Raw genomic sequence first — 14,536 nt, forward strand, 5'->3', positions numbered from 1 at the left:
AACTCTTTTCGATGTTGCTTTGGACATTATTGGTTATTTTGTTTCTGCCCTAGCATTCATTGAATTTAAAAGGCAAAATAAACTAAAAGTGCACAACGTTTCTCATGTCACCTGATGCAGGGCACAACCCGACGTCAGTTTCGTGATAACAGTCTTACTTTGATAATTGAACCCACCACCGTTGACTCTCTGGCGGTGTGATACCCGCAGCTGACGGAAAGGATGGCAAAAGGACACGCCCTCTTTTTGTTTTCTCTTTACACAGTTGGTTATAAACCCACCCGACGGCGAAAGGGAAAGGTGGCAACGATCTGTGGAGTATGAAGAGAATCTAAAACAGCTTGAATACCGTGTCACAAGGGCACCCCACAGAGCAGAGACAGCACAGTGGAAGGAAGGTGTTTTCCCGCGGTGGTGGGAATAAGCCAGCATCCTTCTTTCAACGCGCGTTCATTTCATACGTTCGTTACTTCGCTTTACTCAGTGACTGTGCTGTGCGCTCGTTCGTAGCAACCTGTCAAAACTAGGCTATGGGGAGATGTTGCAACTGAGGGGCAGAGAGTTTGTTCCTGTTCATCATAGTCGCACAAAAACAAGCAACCCAGGGCGGTTTCTCTGACAGGTAACTTGGCTCATTCCATTCAGTGTGTTTACTCACTCTGTGCGTGCGCGTGTGTTGTACCTTTTTGTAGAGCAAAATACTACCCTGGAGTCGTCGAATATCAGTGTGCACGTTTTTTGTGCCTGACCTGATTTGCTCCTGCCTCCTTTTTGTGAGTGGGACACATCTCTCAGGTGTTTTTTTAGTCAATTTTGTCTGTGTACTTGTGGTGAAAATGTGTGTGCAACCAACGTTACTTTATGAAATAAAACTGCACCCAAGAAGTGATCGAGGTGCATCGAAGCATTGCGCATATGACGTTAAACCCGTTTTCTTCTATTGACACGACGGTTATTTACAAATTATATTAGGCACGTGGCTCACTTGCTATGCTCGGTCACAGTTTGATAAAGACTCGAAAAAAGGTAAACAAACGTTTATCGCAGTGCTAGCTGGCCTACAAACCGTGTGAGTAATCTTTACATGATGTAAATCACTACACAGGAAAACGATTTTCAATTGTGGTGATAACGTGTAACGCAGAGGAGGTCTGTCGTCTGCAGCAAGTAAACAACAAAAGCCGCGGACCATAAACAAAAATCAAGTAGTGCTTGAGAAGCGGGGTCTACAAGCTAACACTGACTGTGCGAGTAATGTGTCGTTTGTTGGGCTGCAGCTGCTGCAGCTGGTCTACGGTTTATACAGCGGAGGGAGGCATCAAAACCAAAACAAAACCAAAACAACTGAGAACAGTTAGTGTATGAACCGTTTAATCATAGAACGGCCTAGACAAAACAATAACTGAAGGGAGCCGGAGGCATACTTACTAAAGTTCACGAGGAACAACAATAGCAATTAACATCAGTTGCTAACACGAGGCGGACTGGCCGGCTGTATAATGATATATGAAGCTATAGTAAGGTAGAATTGTACATCTGAAAGCCGGCTACAAACGGACACTTAAGGTGTCTTTTTCTAGTCCCACAATGTTTGCTTTCACGGCTTCGGTGTCCGTGTACTATGTCAGCAACCCTGCCCCCCCCCCCCCCTCCTCCCCCTCCGGCGGTGCGGTCATACACGTAAATGCCCACTCGTGCAAACAAGAAAGAAAGAAACAAACAAATAAAAAAAGAAAAGAAAAGAACGAGTGCACGTCGGAGTTGCGGCCCACGGACACAGAAAAAGAAGCAATTCTGTTCATCATCCACACATTTGTACTGAAATTTGACACGCTTTGCTGTGAACTGGTTTTTTTTTTAAATTTAAGTATGTTTACCTTTATTGTAGGTTCTGCAGCCAGAGCGCAATAACATTAGTAACTTTAATTGTTTTGAAAATGGACGTCTTGATTGTCTGCGGCAGGATTTCTACATGCCCGGGTAGTTCTTCGTAAATATGACTGTATGTACAGTAACTTGAGTAAGACAAGTCGGTTCACAAAAATCTGAATGAGAAGCATTTACTTTGCATCACGAGGAATTTCTATTGCTATGTTTTGCATATTATGTTAACAGCATGTTTACGGTGCGTTTGTAGACGTGTTTACGATGAGAATCAAGAACGAAGAAGCAAGGAAATTTCATTACGGGCAGGACGCCATACCCGTCTCCCTAACCGACTCCTGTACTGACAGGTTTTGACAAGGAAAAATGAAACTACAAAATATAAAAAGAATGACACAAACCAACATAACCAAAAAAGAGAAAGTGAAGAAACGAAGAAGAGAGAGAAAGATGTTTTATTCTGTTTGATCGAGCTGAAAGCTGCACAAGTCAAACAGACTCAGTGTCTAACTTTGTTTTCTGTTAGGTGTTTGTTTTAGCTAAGGGTTGCCCAATCTTCATTCTGTTCATAAGGCTGTTACTGGTGTTTTTTCGAGTAATGCGTTTGAGCAGCTTTCACTCTCTTTGTGTTTCTTGTGTCTGTTTGAACTAATAATCGCGCAGTGTTATTTTCGTTCATTGTTTTGTTTATGTTGTCTTTTATAGAGAGGACAATCCTACGCCTGCATTTACCTGGCCAAAGTGCACCTGAGTAGTTTACTCCTGTGATCACAGACCTTGCATCGTAACGAAGTCCCCTGCACAAAGGAAAGCAAAAGGAAGTCCCCTGCACAAAGGAAAGCAAAAGGAAGAGAAAAGGAACTGAAAAGAAAGAGAAAAGGAAGAATCTGAGACCTGCCATTGGATCCTAAAACAGAGCAGAATGCTCTGAAATAGGCTCTACAAAAAGTATCGTTTTTCAACATTGACAAACGGGAATATAAATCAACGAAGATGCCGTTGACAGTTCTGTGTTCACTGGCACTCATGCTGCAGCTGATGTCAGGACTTCTTCATTTCGTGTCCCTGGTCACATCTGCCTGGGTACAGGTGGGTGTCTTCGTACCCGTTCAAACTGGCCCTACCCCACCCACAGCAGCTCGAGCAGGAGGAAGAGGGGCCGGAAATGGAAGTGACCCACTGCCTTCGCCGGATTCTGTAGAGTTTGTCAAAGTCCGCCTTGGTCTGTGGGAATGGTGCCAACAATTTCAGGAAGTGACCCCAAACTGCCAGACCCCAGGTTCGTAAACTGCTAGAATGTTTGTATATAATTTGGAGCGTTTTGTCTGTCAGTCTGTCTGTCAGTCTGTCTGTCTGTCCATCAGTCTTTTGCGTTAGTTTCCCTGTTCATTTATGTTCTTTTTATTTCAAACATAACTATGTCGTGTTATAAATAAAATATTATGCATTATCCCATGACCTGCCTCTTTGTCTCTGTTAGCTGAGAAGGTGATTATTCTGGATAACCCATCACAACCGAGTTTCGATCTCAACTGTCATTGGTCATTGTCTTTGATTTCAGAGTACAATTGAATAATTTATAGAGGTCATCTGCATATTCAGAGTTCACAGATGGACTACTTTTTTGAACATACGACTGAAATAGTTTGTGGTGTCAAAGTCAATATCACGTATAGGTACAGGTACTTGTGTTTCGCCGCTGCACGTGTTACGCGTAATTAATATCAAGGCAAACTAACGATGGAATGCAAACAAAGCACTGGTCCAAGCAAACATTGCATGCAAGGCTTAACGAGGGTTCACGTTGCTGTCTGTCTGTCTGTCTGTCTCTTTGTATTTGTCTGTATGTCTCTCTGTCTCTGTCTCTCTGTTTCTGTTTCTGATTCTATGTCTCTGTGTCTCTGTCTCTCTCTGTCTCTGTCTCTCTGTCTCTCTCTGTCTCTGTCTCACTGTCTCTCTGCCTCTCTCTCTCTGTCTCTCTGTCTCTCTCTGTCTCTGTCTCACTGTCTCTCTGCCTCTCTCTCTCTCTTTCACACCCCCACACACACACATTATGTGTGTGTGTGTGTGTGTGTGTGTGTGTGTGTGTGTGTGTGTGTGTGTGTGTGTGTGTGTGTGTGTGTGTGTGGTGCGAGTGAGCGTGAAATGCCGGTATGTCGGTTGATTTTGTGTTTCGTTGTTGTTGTTGTTGTTGTTGTTGTTGTTGTTGTTGTTGTTGTTGTTGTTGTTGTTGTTGTTGTTGTTCAAGTGTTGTTGTTGTTGTTGTTGTTGTTGTTGTTTTTGTAAAACAAGTAGAAAGCGTCACAAATGAAATATGTCGTACTGTTTCATTTCATTTTATTTAGCTTCGTCTCTCCACTTTCTATCCTTGCTGCCGGGCCTTTAGGGGCAGAAATTGGGCTTTGTACTGCAGTGTTTGAACAAATGACTCATCGCGCCAGTATTTGCATGAACATCGATTTCTCACCCAGCAATCATACAGAATGAAGATAGTGAAAATAGTAGGATAGAAGCAGTGGACTGAAGAGGCTTAGAACCTAATTGATCGAGGTCATTGCTCGGAAAAAACGAGTGTTGTTAAATTCAAACAGTGAAGAGAGTCGGAATAAAAATGTTTTCAAAAAAAAGTTAAGTAAACATTCTTGTTTTTGTTTTTTTTATTCTGAATTTTTGAACGATATCAGTCTATCTGTTTTTGAATTTGTGAAGAGAGTTTGCATCGTTGTCATAGCAACATATCCTTCAGATAAGCTGTTGCTTATACAAAAATCTTTTCTTTTTTCATGTTCTTGTGGGGTTTTTTGATAGCGAGACGTGATGTTTATATAGACGTGTTAACACAGTGTTCGGATGCAGGTCTTCTGCCAAGCGTTTTGCAAAACCTGCATATTGAATAGATGAAAATGTAAGCGACAAAGGATACTGTTTACTACATTGGATCAAAATTAACCATAGATATATAATCGTGTCAACGGACACGTGTGCTCTTTTGTAATTGAACAAGAGGCAATAATGGATGCAAAGAAACATCCATGTCTACAATAACGTTACTATCTGCATGTGTAACTGGTCTACTGCATGCCTGATTGTCTGTGTTCCGAGTGCTCTAATCATGCGTTCTATGTTGTGTTTTTCGTTGTTGTTTTTAGAGCCCATTCATTTATAGCTTAACAAGCTGCATGCCAATGACACTCAGTCCAGTACTCCACAAAGAATTACAAGAATATCATTCCAGCCACTTGTAATTCTTACTCTCGTTGAAAATAATCACACTGCGATGCGGTTATGGAAATACCAACAGCTCACATGGGGCCTATCAGGTGATTGTTTATCACTTGCACTTGAGGATGGTAACCACAGTAACACCGTTACAGAGAAATAGATGGCATAGCGGGGAAGTAAACATACAAAGCCAAAGCAAAATATTCACGAAAAAATCGAACAAGAAAAACATTCCGTTTGAAAAAGTTCGTCGTGTAACCGTGCCTTTTCATACTTGTGGACATGACGCTGGCAGTATCCGTTTCAAGCAGCAGTTTCCTTCCTGCGTGCGCGTGTGTGTGTGTGTGTGTGTGTGTGTGTGAGTGTGTGTGTGTGTGTGTGTGTGTGTGTGTGTGTGTGAGTGTGTGTGTGTGCGTGCGTGCGTGTGTATGTGTGTTTGTTTGTGAGTGAGTGTGTGTGTGTGTGTGTGTGAGTGAGTGAGTGAGTGAGTGAGTGTGTGTGTGTGTGTGTGTGTGTGTGTGTGTGTGTGTGTGTGCGCGCGCGTGCGTCCGTCTGTCTGTCTGTCCGCCTGTCCGTCCGTCTGCCTCTTTTTCTGTCTGTCTATCTGTCCGTCTGTCCTCCTTTCCGTCCGCCTGCCGGTCTGTCTGTCTGTCTGCACATGTCTGTCTGTGGCTGTGTATCGATCTGTCTGTCTGACTGCATTCTGTCTGTCTGTATGTCTTTCTGTCTGTCTATATCTGTCTGTCTGTCTATCTGTCTGTCTGTATCTGTACATCGGTCCGTCCGTACTTCTGTCTTTTTGTCTGTGTGTCTAGCTGCCTGTTGGATTGTCTGTCGGTCTGTCTGTCTGTCTGCCAGTCTGTCTGTCTGTCTGCTTTTCTTTCTATCTATCTGTCTGTCTGCATGGGAGTGCACGCTTAAAAAACCCTCACACTCTGCTTAATAACCTGTGTGAATGTCGAGCATTGCGGCGCGCTGTACCGTTACGACCCATGCTGCTTTCCAATGTACCAGTCAGCCACAAGATTGAATTTGAATGACGTCCCTGAAAAAAAAGACTAGAATATAAAAAGTAATAAAACAAAATAACAGAACAAAAATGAAAAGAAAAAGATCTGAAAGATAGGCAAAAGGGACAGAAAGGGAAACAGGGAAAAGGAAGAAGGAAGAAGGAACATGAAAAACCAAAGAGGAAAGAGTAGTTTTTCATGACTCGGATTGATGTTGTGCTGCATGACACTCAGCGATACACAGGTTTCTGGACTTATATTTTAAAATGATATTGGAAATGCAATATTCATAAATCCGGCTTTACGTCGATTTAGACAATCCCAACGTTTATAGCCGTGTAATCCGTATCTTAGAGAGGAATACTGTTTTGTTTATTAACAGAAAATAATAACGTAAATCAAGCTGTACACCAGAAACAGTAAGCAAACGGTCAATGATCAGATATTCATAGCAGTAACGAAAACTGTGTTTCCGTTCACCAATAGTTAGCGACACTCAATTCACAGTCGTTTACCGAAGAATTGATAGAAAACGAGCGTCGATTCTTTTTTTCGTATTCTAATAGCGCATTAGAATCAGTTAAAAGAAAAAGAGCTTCTATTAGGCTTAAGTAATCTCCTCAGTTCCTCTTGTGTATATATCGTTAATGACTTGGTGTACAACTCATTCAATCGTCTTCCTTTTCTGTGTGTTTGCATGTGTGCCTGTTCGCCTTTGGTCTGTGTTAGGAAGTTACGTATGTATGGTTAATGAATGTGTCTGTTTCGTGTGCCTTTTCAACATCACCTGTGTCTGGGTTAACTGTGTTGCTTTCCTGGTTTTGGAGAAGGTGTTTGCCACTGGTTGCATGTCGTGTTATGTGAACCGTGAAATTGTGCATTAGTGACTTGTCAAGTCCCGTTATAGTTTCTGCAGTGAAATCCATTGCCGTACTATGTTTACTCGGTGCTTGGTTGCTTAACAACGCAGTCAGTATATGTGTATGCGTGCGTGCGTGCGTACGTGCTTGCGCGCGGGTGTTCGTGCGTCTGTGTCTGTCTGTCTGTCTGTCTGTCTGTCTGTGTCTGTCTGTGAGTAATACACACTTGAACTATCTCTATTTCACCTTCATGCTGCATAGTGTAAAACAGCAGCATTTCTTACCTAGCATTTTCCAAAAGAAGACTGGACCTGTCTACAAAAAGAATAAATCGTTCACAAACAAATAACCATTTAGCAGCGTTCGAATGTGTGTATGGACAAAGAGAAAACAGAGCGATATTTTGAGGACACACACCTTCCCGTGTAAACAGTCTGGCTCACCGCCTCAGATCTGGCCAGGGCGGGGATGTAGCTCAGTCGGTAGCGCGCTGAATTTGTATCCAGTTGGCCGCTGTCAGCGTGAGTTCGTCCCCACGTTCGACGAGATATTTATTTCTCAGAGTCAATTTGTGTGCAGACTCTCCTCGGTGTCCGCGAACACCCCCGTGTGTACACGCAAGCACAAGACCAAGTGCGCACGAAAAAGATCCTGTAATCCATGTCAGAGTTCGGTGGGTTATAGAAACACAAAAATACCCAGCACGCTTCCTCCGAAAACGGCGTATGGCTGCCTAAATGGCGGGGTAAAAAACGGTCATACACGTAAAATTCCACTCGTGCAAAAAACACAAGTGTACGTGGGATTTTCAGCCCACGAAGGCAGAAGAAGAAGAAGAAGATCTGGCCAGGCTTTGACATGGGATAACACCATCCCTCCATCCCCCCGCGGGTTAGGGGGAAGAATTTACCCGATGCTCCCCAGCATGTCGTAAGAGGCGACTAACGGATTCTGTTTCTCTTTTTACCCTTGTTACTTACGTGTTTCTTGTATAGAATATAGTCAATGTTTGTAAAGATTTTAGTCAAGCAGTATGTAACGAATGTTAAGTCCTTTGTACTGGAAACTTGCATTCTCCCAGTAAGGTCATATATTGTACTACGTTGCAAGCCCCTGGAGCAAATTTTTGATTAGTGCTTTTGTGAACAAGAAAAAATTGACAAGTGGCTCTATCCCATCTCCCCCCCTTTCCCCGTCGCGATATAACCTTCGTGGTTGAAAACGACGTTAAACACCAAATAAAGAAAATAAAGAAAGAACCACCCCTCCGCTTGGTCACACACCAAACATCACCAGCATGGGGGCTCTCTGTGCACCCTGACCATTTTTTCTTGAATTAATTTCATAAAATAAATTAATTCATCAGAACATTCCAACTCACCACATCAAGCATCCTTGCAAACTTGAATTTTCGTATGTGTGCAAATGTAGGAATAGTCTTATCTCATGTAAAAGCCTGCATGGCCAGATATGAAACGGTGAGCCATTAAGGAGCGTGTTCACAAAAACTGTTTTTCTACCTTCAGACGCCACTACTTAGAAGGAGAGGCAGACAGACAGACAAACAGACAAACAGAGACAGACAGACAGACAAAGACAGACAGGCTGGCAGGCTGGCAGGCAGGCAGGCAGAGACAAAGAGAGGCAGAGAGAGAGAGAGGCAGAGAGAGAAATAGAAAGATAAGGAGAGACCAACCCAATTAATGAACCCACCAACTAATCAACTTAGTTATCAACCAATATTCAACTAATTTACCAACCGACAGACTGACTGATTTGGTATAATCAACCAGTTCAACTAATTTACCAACCGACAGACTGACTGATTTGGTATAATCAACCAATATTCAACTAATTTACCAACCGACAGACTGACTGATTTGGTATAATCAACCAATATTCAACTAATTTACCAACCGACAGACTGACTGATTTGGTATAATCAACCAATATTCAACTAATTTACCAACCGACAGACTGACTGATTTGGTATAATCAACCAATAACCAACTAAATAAGAAACTATATTAGTCTGTCAAAAATAACGACTGAAAAAGTCTTTGGAAGATTCATTGTTTCCCTCGTCAAATGGCAGGTTTCCTAGCTGGCGTGGAGGTGCTGGCGGTGGTTGCATCCTTCACGCTCCCCGTGGCCTTCATTCTGCTGCTCTACACCGCCTGTCTGCAGCTCGGCACCAGGAAGCGACGCATCGTCACCATCATCAACCTCGTCATCTCAGCTGTCTCGGGTGAGTCATGGTGGTGGTGGTGAGGAGGAGGTAAAGAGGGAGGAGGAGAAGGAGGAGGAGGAAGAAGAGGAGGAGGATGATGATGATGATGATGATGATGATGATGATGATGATGATGATGATGAGCATGATGATGAGAATGATGATGAGAATGATGATTAGCATGATGATGGTGGCCTTCGTGATGCTGCCTTACACTCCGGCACGGAAGAGACGCATGAGTGATTGAGTGATTGAGTTGAGTGAGCGAGTGAATAAGTGAGTGAGGGGGGGAGGGAGGGAGTAAGTGTGTGCGTGTGTGAGTGAGTGAATGAGTGATTGAATGATGATGATGATGATGATGATGACGACGACGACGACGACGACGATGATGATGAGCTTCGTGATTCTGCCTTACACTCCGGCACAGAAGAGACGCATGAGTGAGTGAGTGAGTGAGTGAGTGAGTGAGTGAGTGAGTGAGTGAACGATGACGATGACGATGATGATGATGATGTGGGCTCATCATCTCAGCAGTCTCAGATGAGTTAGTTGTGTTGGTGTTGGTGGTGATAATGATGACGTCGGAGGGATGGTAGTTTTTGATAGCTGAAATAATGTTGCCGTTTTTGACCGCGAGGCCGGTGCTGGTCACGAAGAGATATTTTGACTTCTTTTATGCACATGCCTATTATGTTTGTTTACCGTCAATTATCTTTTTTTCGTTTATTGCTGTCCTCTTAACTCATTATATTTCAATAAATTGTACAGTCTCTCTACTCTGTTATTTGCAGGAATCCTTCTGCTCGTGGCTGTGGTAATGTACGCGGTTCTCACAAGAAGGGAGGTAGCTCGTATGATGTCGATGATCGGGAAAGACCCAGAGTTGTCGTACCTTGGCTGGTCGTACGGCGCAGAAGTGGTTGCGAGTCTGCTCGTCTGCGTGTCTGCTTTGTTTGTCTGCATACATCTTCGTCGTTACCCTAAAGCGCCACCACAGTTCCAGCTGGTAGCGTGATTGCAAACAATATCGACGGACACTGTTCTTCATTTTTTCAAATTGAATGATTATTTCGTTTTTTACGGCCACGCCGCTTCAACTTTGAGCTGACTCAGTGTGAACGAAAATATCCATCACTCTTTTTGAATGACAATAGTCATCAGATTTGCTACTGGTTGCAAAATTACGAAAGTAGCCAAAAATCATTTCTCTATCTTTCAGATATATTTCTATATTCTATATTTTTTTCACTGCATAATGTCTGCTGATTGTGTGAATAGTTTTACGTCCAGGAAACTTATACCTCAACTTTTGGAGAGAACAAAATAATGTTATTCTGTCATCACAGTTTGTGATGGCTGTTGGGATTAAAGCAACACTTTCCCGTGTAAACATTTGGGCTCAACATTTCACATCTGGCAAGGCTCAGGGGCGGATCACATAATTTTTAAGCGGGGAATTCCACATTTCTTTTCTGAGGGTCAATTCGACGACGCGAAGAGTTTAGTTGTGGGCGCGAAGCGTTCGAACCTCCTATTGGGTTGTCCGGGGGGCATGCCCCCCTGAAAATGTTGATAAAAACAAGAAAAATTGAGTAATTTGGTGCTATGTGAGCCAACAAACTTCCATAAATACACCGTCCGAAACCAAAAAGTAAATTTCAGAAGTCAAATTTGGATCAAAACAAGGACAACTGATCGATCTGGTGCAACGTGAGTCAACGAATTACCCAACTACTTTCCAAAGCCGTCACTTAGAAGACAAAGTGCAGCTCCTAGGGGGGTCCGGGGGCATGCCCCCCTGGACAATTTTTGATAACAAAAATCAAGGAAAAAGGAGTATTCTGGTGCAATCTGAGCCATCAGTTTTTCTTTATTTTCATTTTTTTTTCTTTTTTTTTAGGCTGGGGGGTGGGTTATGGAAACCCCGGAAACCCCCCTGGATCCGCCCCTGAGGCTCTTACGTGTGATAAAAAAAAGGACGATTCTTCCGCTTGGTCACATACCAAACAACAAACAGCCTATATAGGTGATGTTGTTGTCGGATTATTTAATGGAGGTTTTTTTTCAATGAATTTCGTACTACGTAGTGGCTCTTAAAGAAATAAACTCCCAAAAAATCAACTCACAACAGCAGCAGTCAGGGTGTTGATTTATTGTATGCGTTCAAGCAGAGGGGTGGTTTAATTACATGTAAAATCCTGGCCAGATCTGACATGGTCTGCATGAATGCATACCCTAGATAAAATGTACGTTTCACACTTTAGGACGATTTTTCTTCCTTTCATGCTTCATATTAACAGCACTGACCGCACCTGTTGTTTCGCGCGTGAATTCTTATAAGGCAGCATTTTTTTGGTGTGTTGTACCTGGACTAGTCTGTTTATACTTTGACGTTGTGTATGTTTTGCAGAGGTTCTGTTTATAAATGTGTTTGCTTCAGTTGCCTTGTTGTGTGTTGTTTTTGTTTCTTTGCTTCTTTCTGTCTAGTCTTTCTGTCTTTCTTTCTTTCTGTCTGTCTGTCTTTCTTTCTTTCTTTAATTACTCTCCTTAAATGCACTATTTATTTGTGTGTTTGTCTCTCTGTCTGTCTCCTTGTCTCTCTGTCTGTCTGTCTGTCTTTAATAACTCTCCAGGGCCGGACTACCGGGGGGGTTATGGGGGTTGCGCAACCCCCCCCCCCCTAGCCTAAACATGTACCTTACTTATTTAATTTTTTTTATTATTATTGCTTATTTTATGCCGTTTCATGCAAGGAGCGACCATTTTCCTATCTCAGAATATATGACCTACCCGTCAGCTTCAGGGGGCTTCGCCCCCTGACCCCCACAACGAGGGGGGGGTGGGTTCTAGGGTTTCCGGACCCCCCCCCCCCCCCAGCCAAAAAATAAAAATATTGAATGAGGTATGCATTTCTTTATTTTACATTGAGTTTCAATTTTTGGGGTATTAATCAGTGACAAAATCTGCTGCCTGAAACTGGTAATGATCATCCTCAGAATGCACCAGATTGCACCATTTTGCATCCTTTTTTTCAAAAATTTCCGGGGGGGCATGCCCCCAGACCCCCCTGGCAAGCTAGGCGCTTCGCGCCGTCGGCTCGGCGCTTCGCGCCTTCACACCTATATCTTCACAATATACTTTTGAAAAAAAACAGTCATAAAATGAACTGATCCGCCCCTGCCGCCAGGGGGGACATCCCCCTGGGCCACCACTGGCAACCCCCCCCCCCCTCCTCTTCGCCTAGTCCGGCCCTGCTCTCCTTGATGTCACTGTTAATTCTGTGGTTGTCTGTCCGTCTCTCTGTTTGTCTGTCTGTCTGTCTGTCTGTCTGTCTGTCTGTCTGTCTGTCTGTCTGTCTGTCTTTCTTTAATAACTCTCCTTGATGTCACTGTTAATTCTGTGGTTGTCTGTCCGTCTCTCTGTTTGTCTGTCTGTCTGTCTGTCTGTCTGTCTGTCTGTTTGTTTGTTCATTTGTTTGTTTACCGATATGCTTTGTGTTTCCACCTCATCGGTCCATACCTACCATTTTGATTTGTCAATGTGTTTTTTTGCAAAATTTATTCGCAGTAGAATATTTTTGAAATTGTATTCTTGCTTGTATACAACCAGTTTGTTTCATTGGTGACTATGGTTGCAGCTAATTTTATGTGCTATATTTTTGTCAAATAAAAAACGTTCTCTTTTTTCTTCGTTGTTTGATGTTTTCTTTGAGCTCGTGTGTATGTCTGAGTTTCTGTCGATTGTTTATTTCTTGCCTTCTGGGGCAAAGGAACAGACTTGTGAAAGAACAGTCAACGAGCAAATTTTAAATATCTGGAAAATATTCAGGTTCTTCCGGGTACATGTCGACGGTAACAACAACAACAACAACAAACAACAAACAACAACAAACAACAACAAACAACAACAACAACAACTGGCATGGTTTAATTGTGTGTCTCTGGCAGTATTAATATCGAAAGGTAATGGGATTTTAACCCACAATTTACCTGCCAGTCTGCAAGGCTATTGAACAACAGCTGGCTATAACTGGTTTCTACCTGACTTTTTAATTGCATATAGATTTGCTGTTTTGTATGTAAAACTCTGTGTGTACAATTTGCGGTCTAGTCGGGTTTTACTAGCTTACACGTTCATTTTCCCCATCTAAGTTTTTGAGTGAATGTTCAGTTCCTAGCCAACACACTCAGTTTCAAGTAACGTTAGTATGAGAGTTCAATCAATCAATCAATGAGTCTTATATCGCGCATATTCCGTGGGTACAGTTCTAGGCGCTCTGCAGTGATGCCGTGTGAGATGAAATTTTATACGGCCAGTAGATTGCAGCCATTTCGGCGCATATTTACCTTTCACGGCCTATTATTCCAAGTCACACGGGTATAGGTAGACAATTATTAACTGTGCCTAAGCAATTTTACCAGGAAAGACCCTTTTGTCAATCGTGGGATCTTTAACGTGCACACCCAATGTAGTGTACACGGGGGGAGGTTCGGACACCGAAGAGAGTCTGCACACAAAGTTGACTCTGTGAAATAAATTTCCGCCGAACCTGGGATCGAACTCACGCTGACAGCGGCCAACTGAATACAAATCCAGCGCTCTACCAACTGAGCTATATCCCCGCCCGTTGTACAATTTTGATTTTTGTTTCATTCAGTATTGTCAGTCAGATCCCTACGAAATGCTAATCAGTGCCTGCCAGATCTTGTGTTATTCACAGCTCATCCCAAAAGCAAAATTCCGTCACGTTCTTTTGGTCTTACATAATATATGATAATAATAATAATAATGATAATGGAAAATGTATAGAGCGCTTCCCCACAGCTCGAAGCGCTTCACAAATTCATTTGATAACAAGTACATACCAAATAAAAAGATATTTTATTTGAGTTTCTTGTTACTAAAAATCGGCAAACTGCCTCGTTCTTTCTAATCTTTCAAATGGAAAAATGAACAAAGAATGCAAAAGATTGTGCTGCTTTTATGAAAAATTATAAGAAAATTATGCTGCTTCCTTTTTTTCCAATCTTACAAATTGGCAAAATGCACTGAATACGTAACAGATCTTCACGATCTTCCTCTTCCTTTTTTAAATCAGAACACGACCTCATTATTTCCATTCTTACAAATGGGTAATTAACTGCATTGTACATGTGATAGATCTTGGAAAGATTGTTATCCTGGTTTTATGGAAATCAACATCCTGCCCCATTCTTTGTAATCTTACAAATTGTAAAATGCACCGATTTATCATGAGGAAGATTGAGAGAAAACATCGATGTGACGCATAGGCCCAGAGAATGAAACACCTGGTCGGCGCGACGCGACAG

The 14,536-nt window shown here is 42.5% G+C and overlaps 1 protein-coding gene across 1 annotated transcript; it reads left to right on the forward strand.

Moving 5' to 3' along the window:
• Positions 1-258: 258 nt before the first annotated feature.
• LOC138959665 (uncharacterized) lies at positions 259-12,892 on the forward strand. The gene is made up of 4 exons (XM_070331243.1): positions 259-622; positions 2,590-3,163; positions 9,072-9,224; positions 9,998-12,892. The coding sequence occupies exons 2-4, from the start codon at positions 2,878-2,880 to the stop codon at positions 10,219-10,221; spliced, it is 663 nt and encodes a 220-aa protein (XP_070187344.1). The 5' UTR covers positions 259-622; positions 2,590-2,877; the 3' UTR covers positions 10,222-12,892.
• The last annotated feature ends 1,644 nt before the right edge of the window (positions 12,893-14,536 follow it).

This window comes from Littorina saxatilis, linkage group LG2 (genome assembly GCF_037325665.1).
Source record: "Littorina saxatilis isolate snail1 linkage group LG2, US_GU_Lsax_2.0, whole genome shotgun sequence".
Taxonomy (NCBI): Eukaryota; Metazoa; Mollusca; class Gastropoda; order Littorinimorpha; family Littorinidae; genus Littorina; species Littorina saxatilis.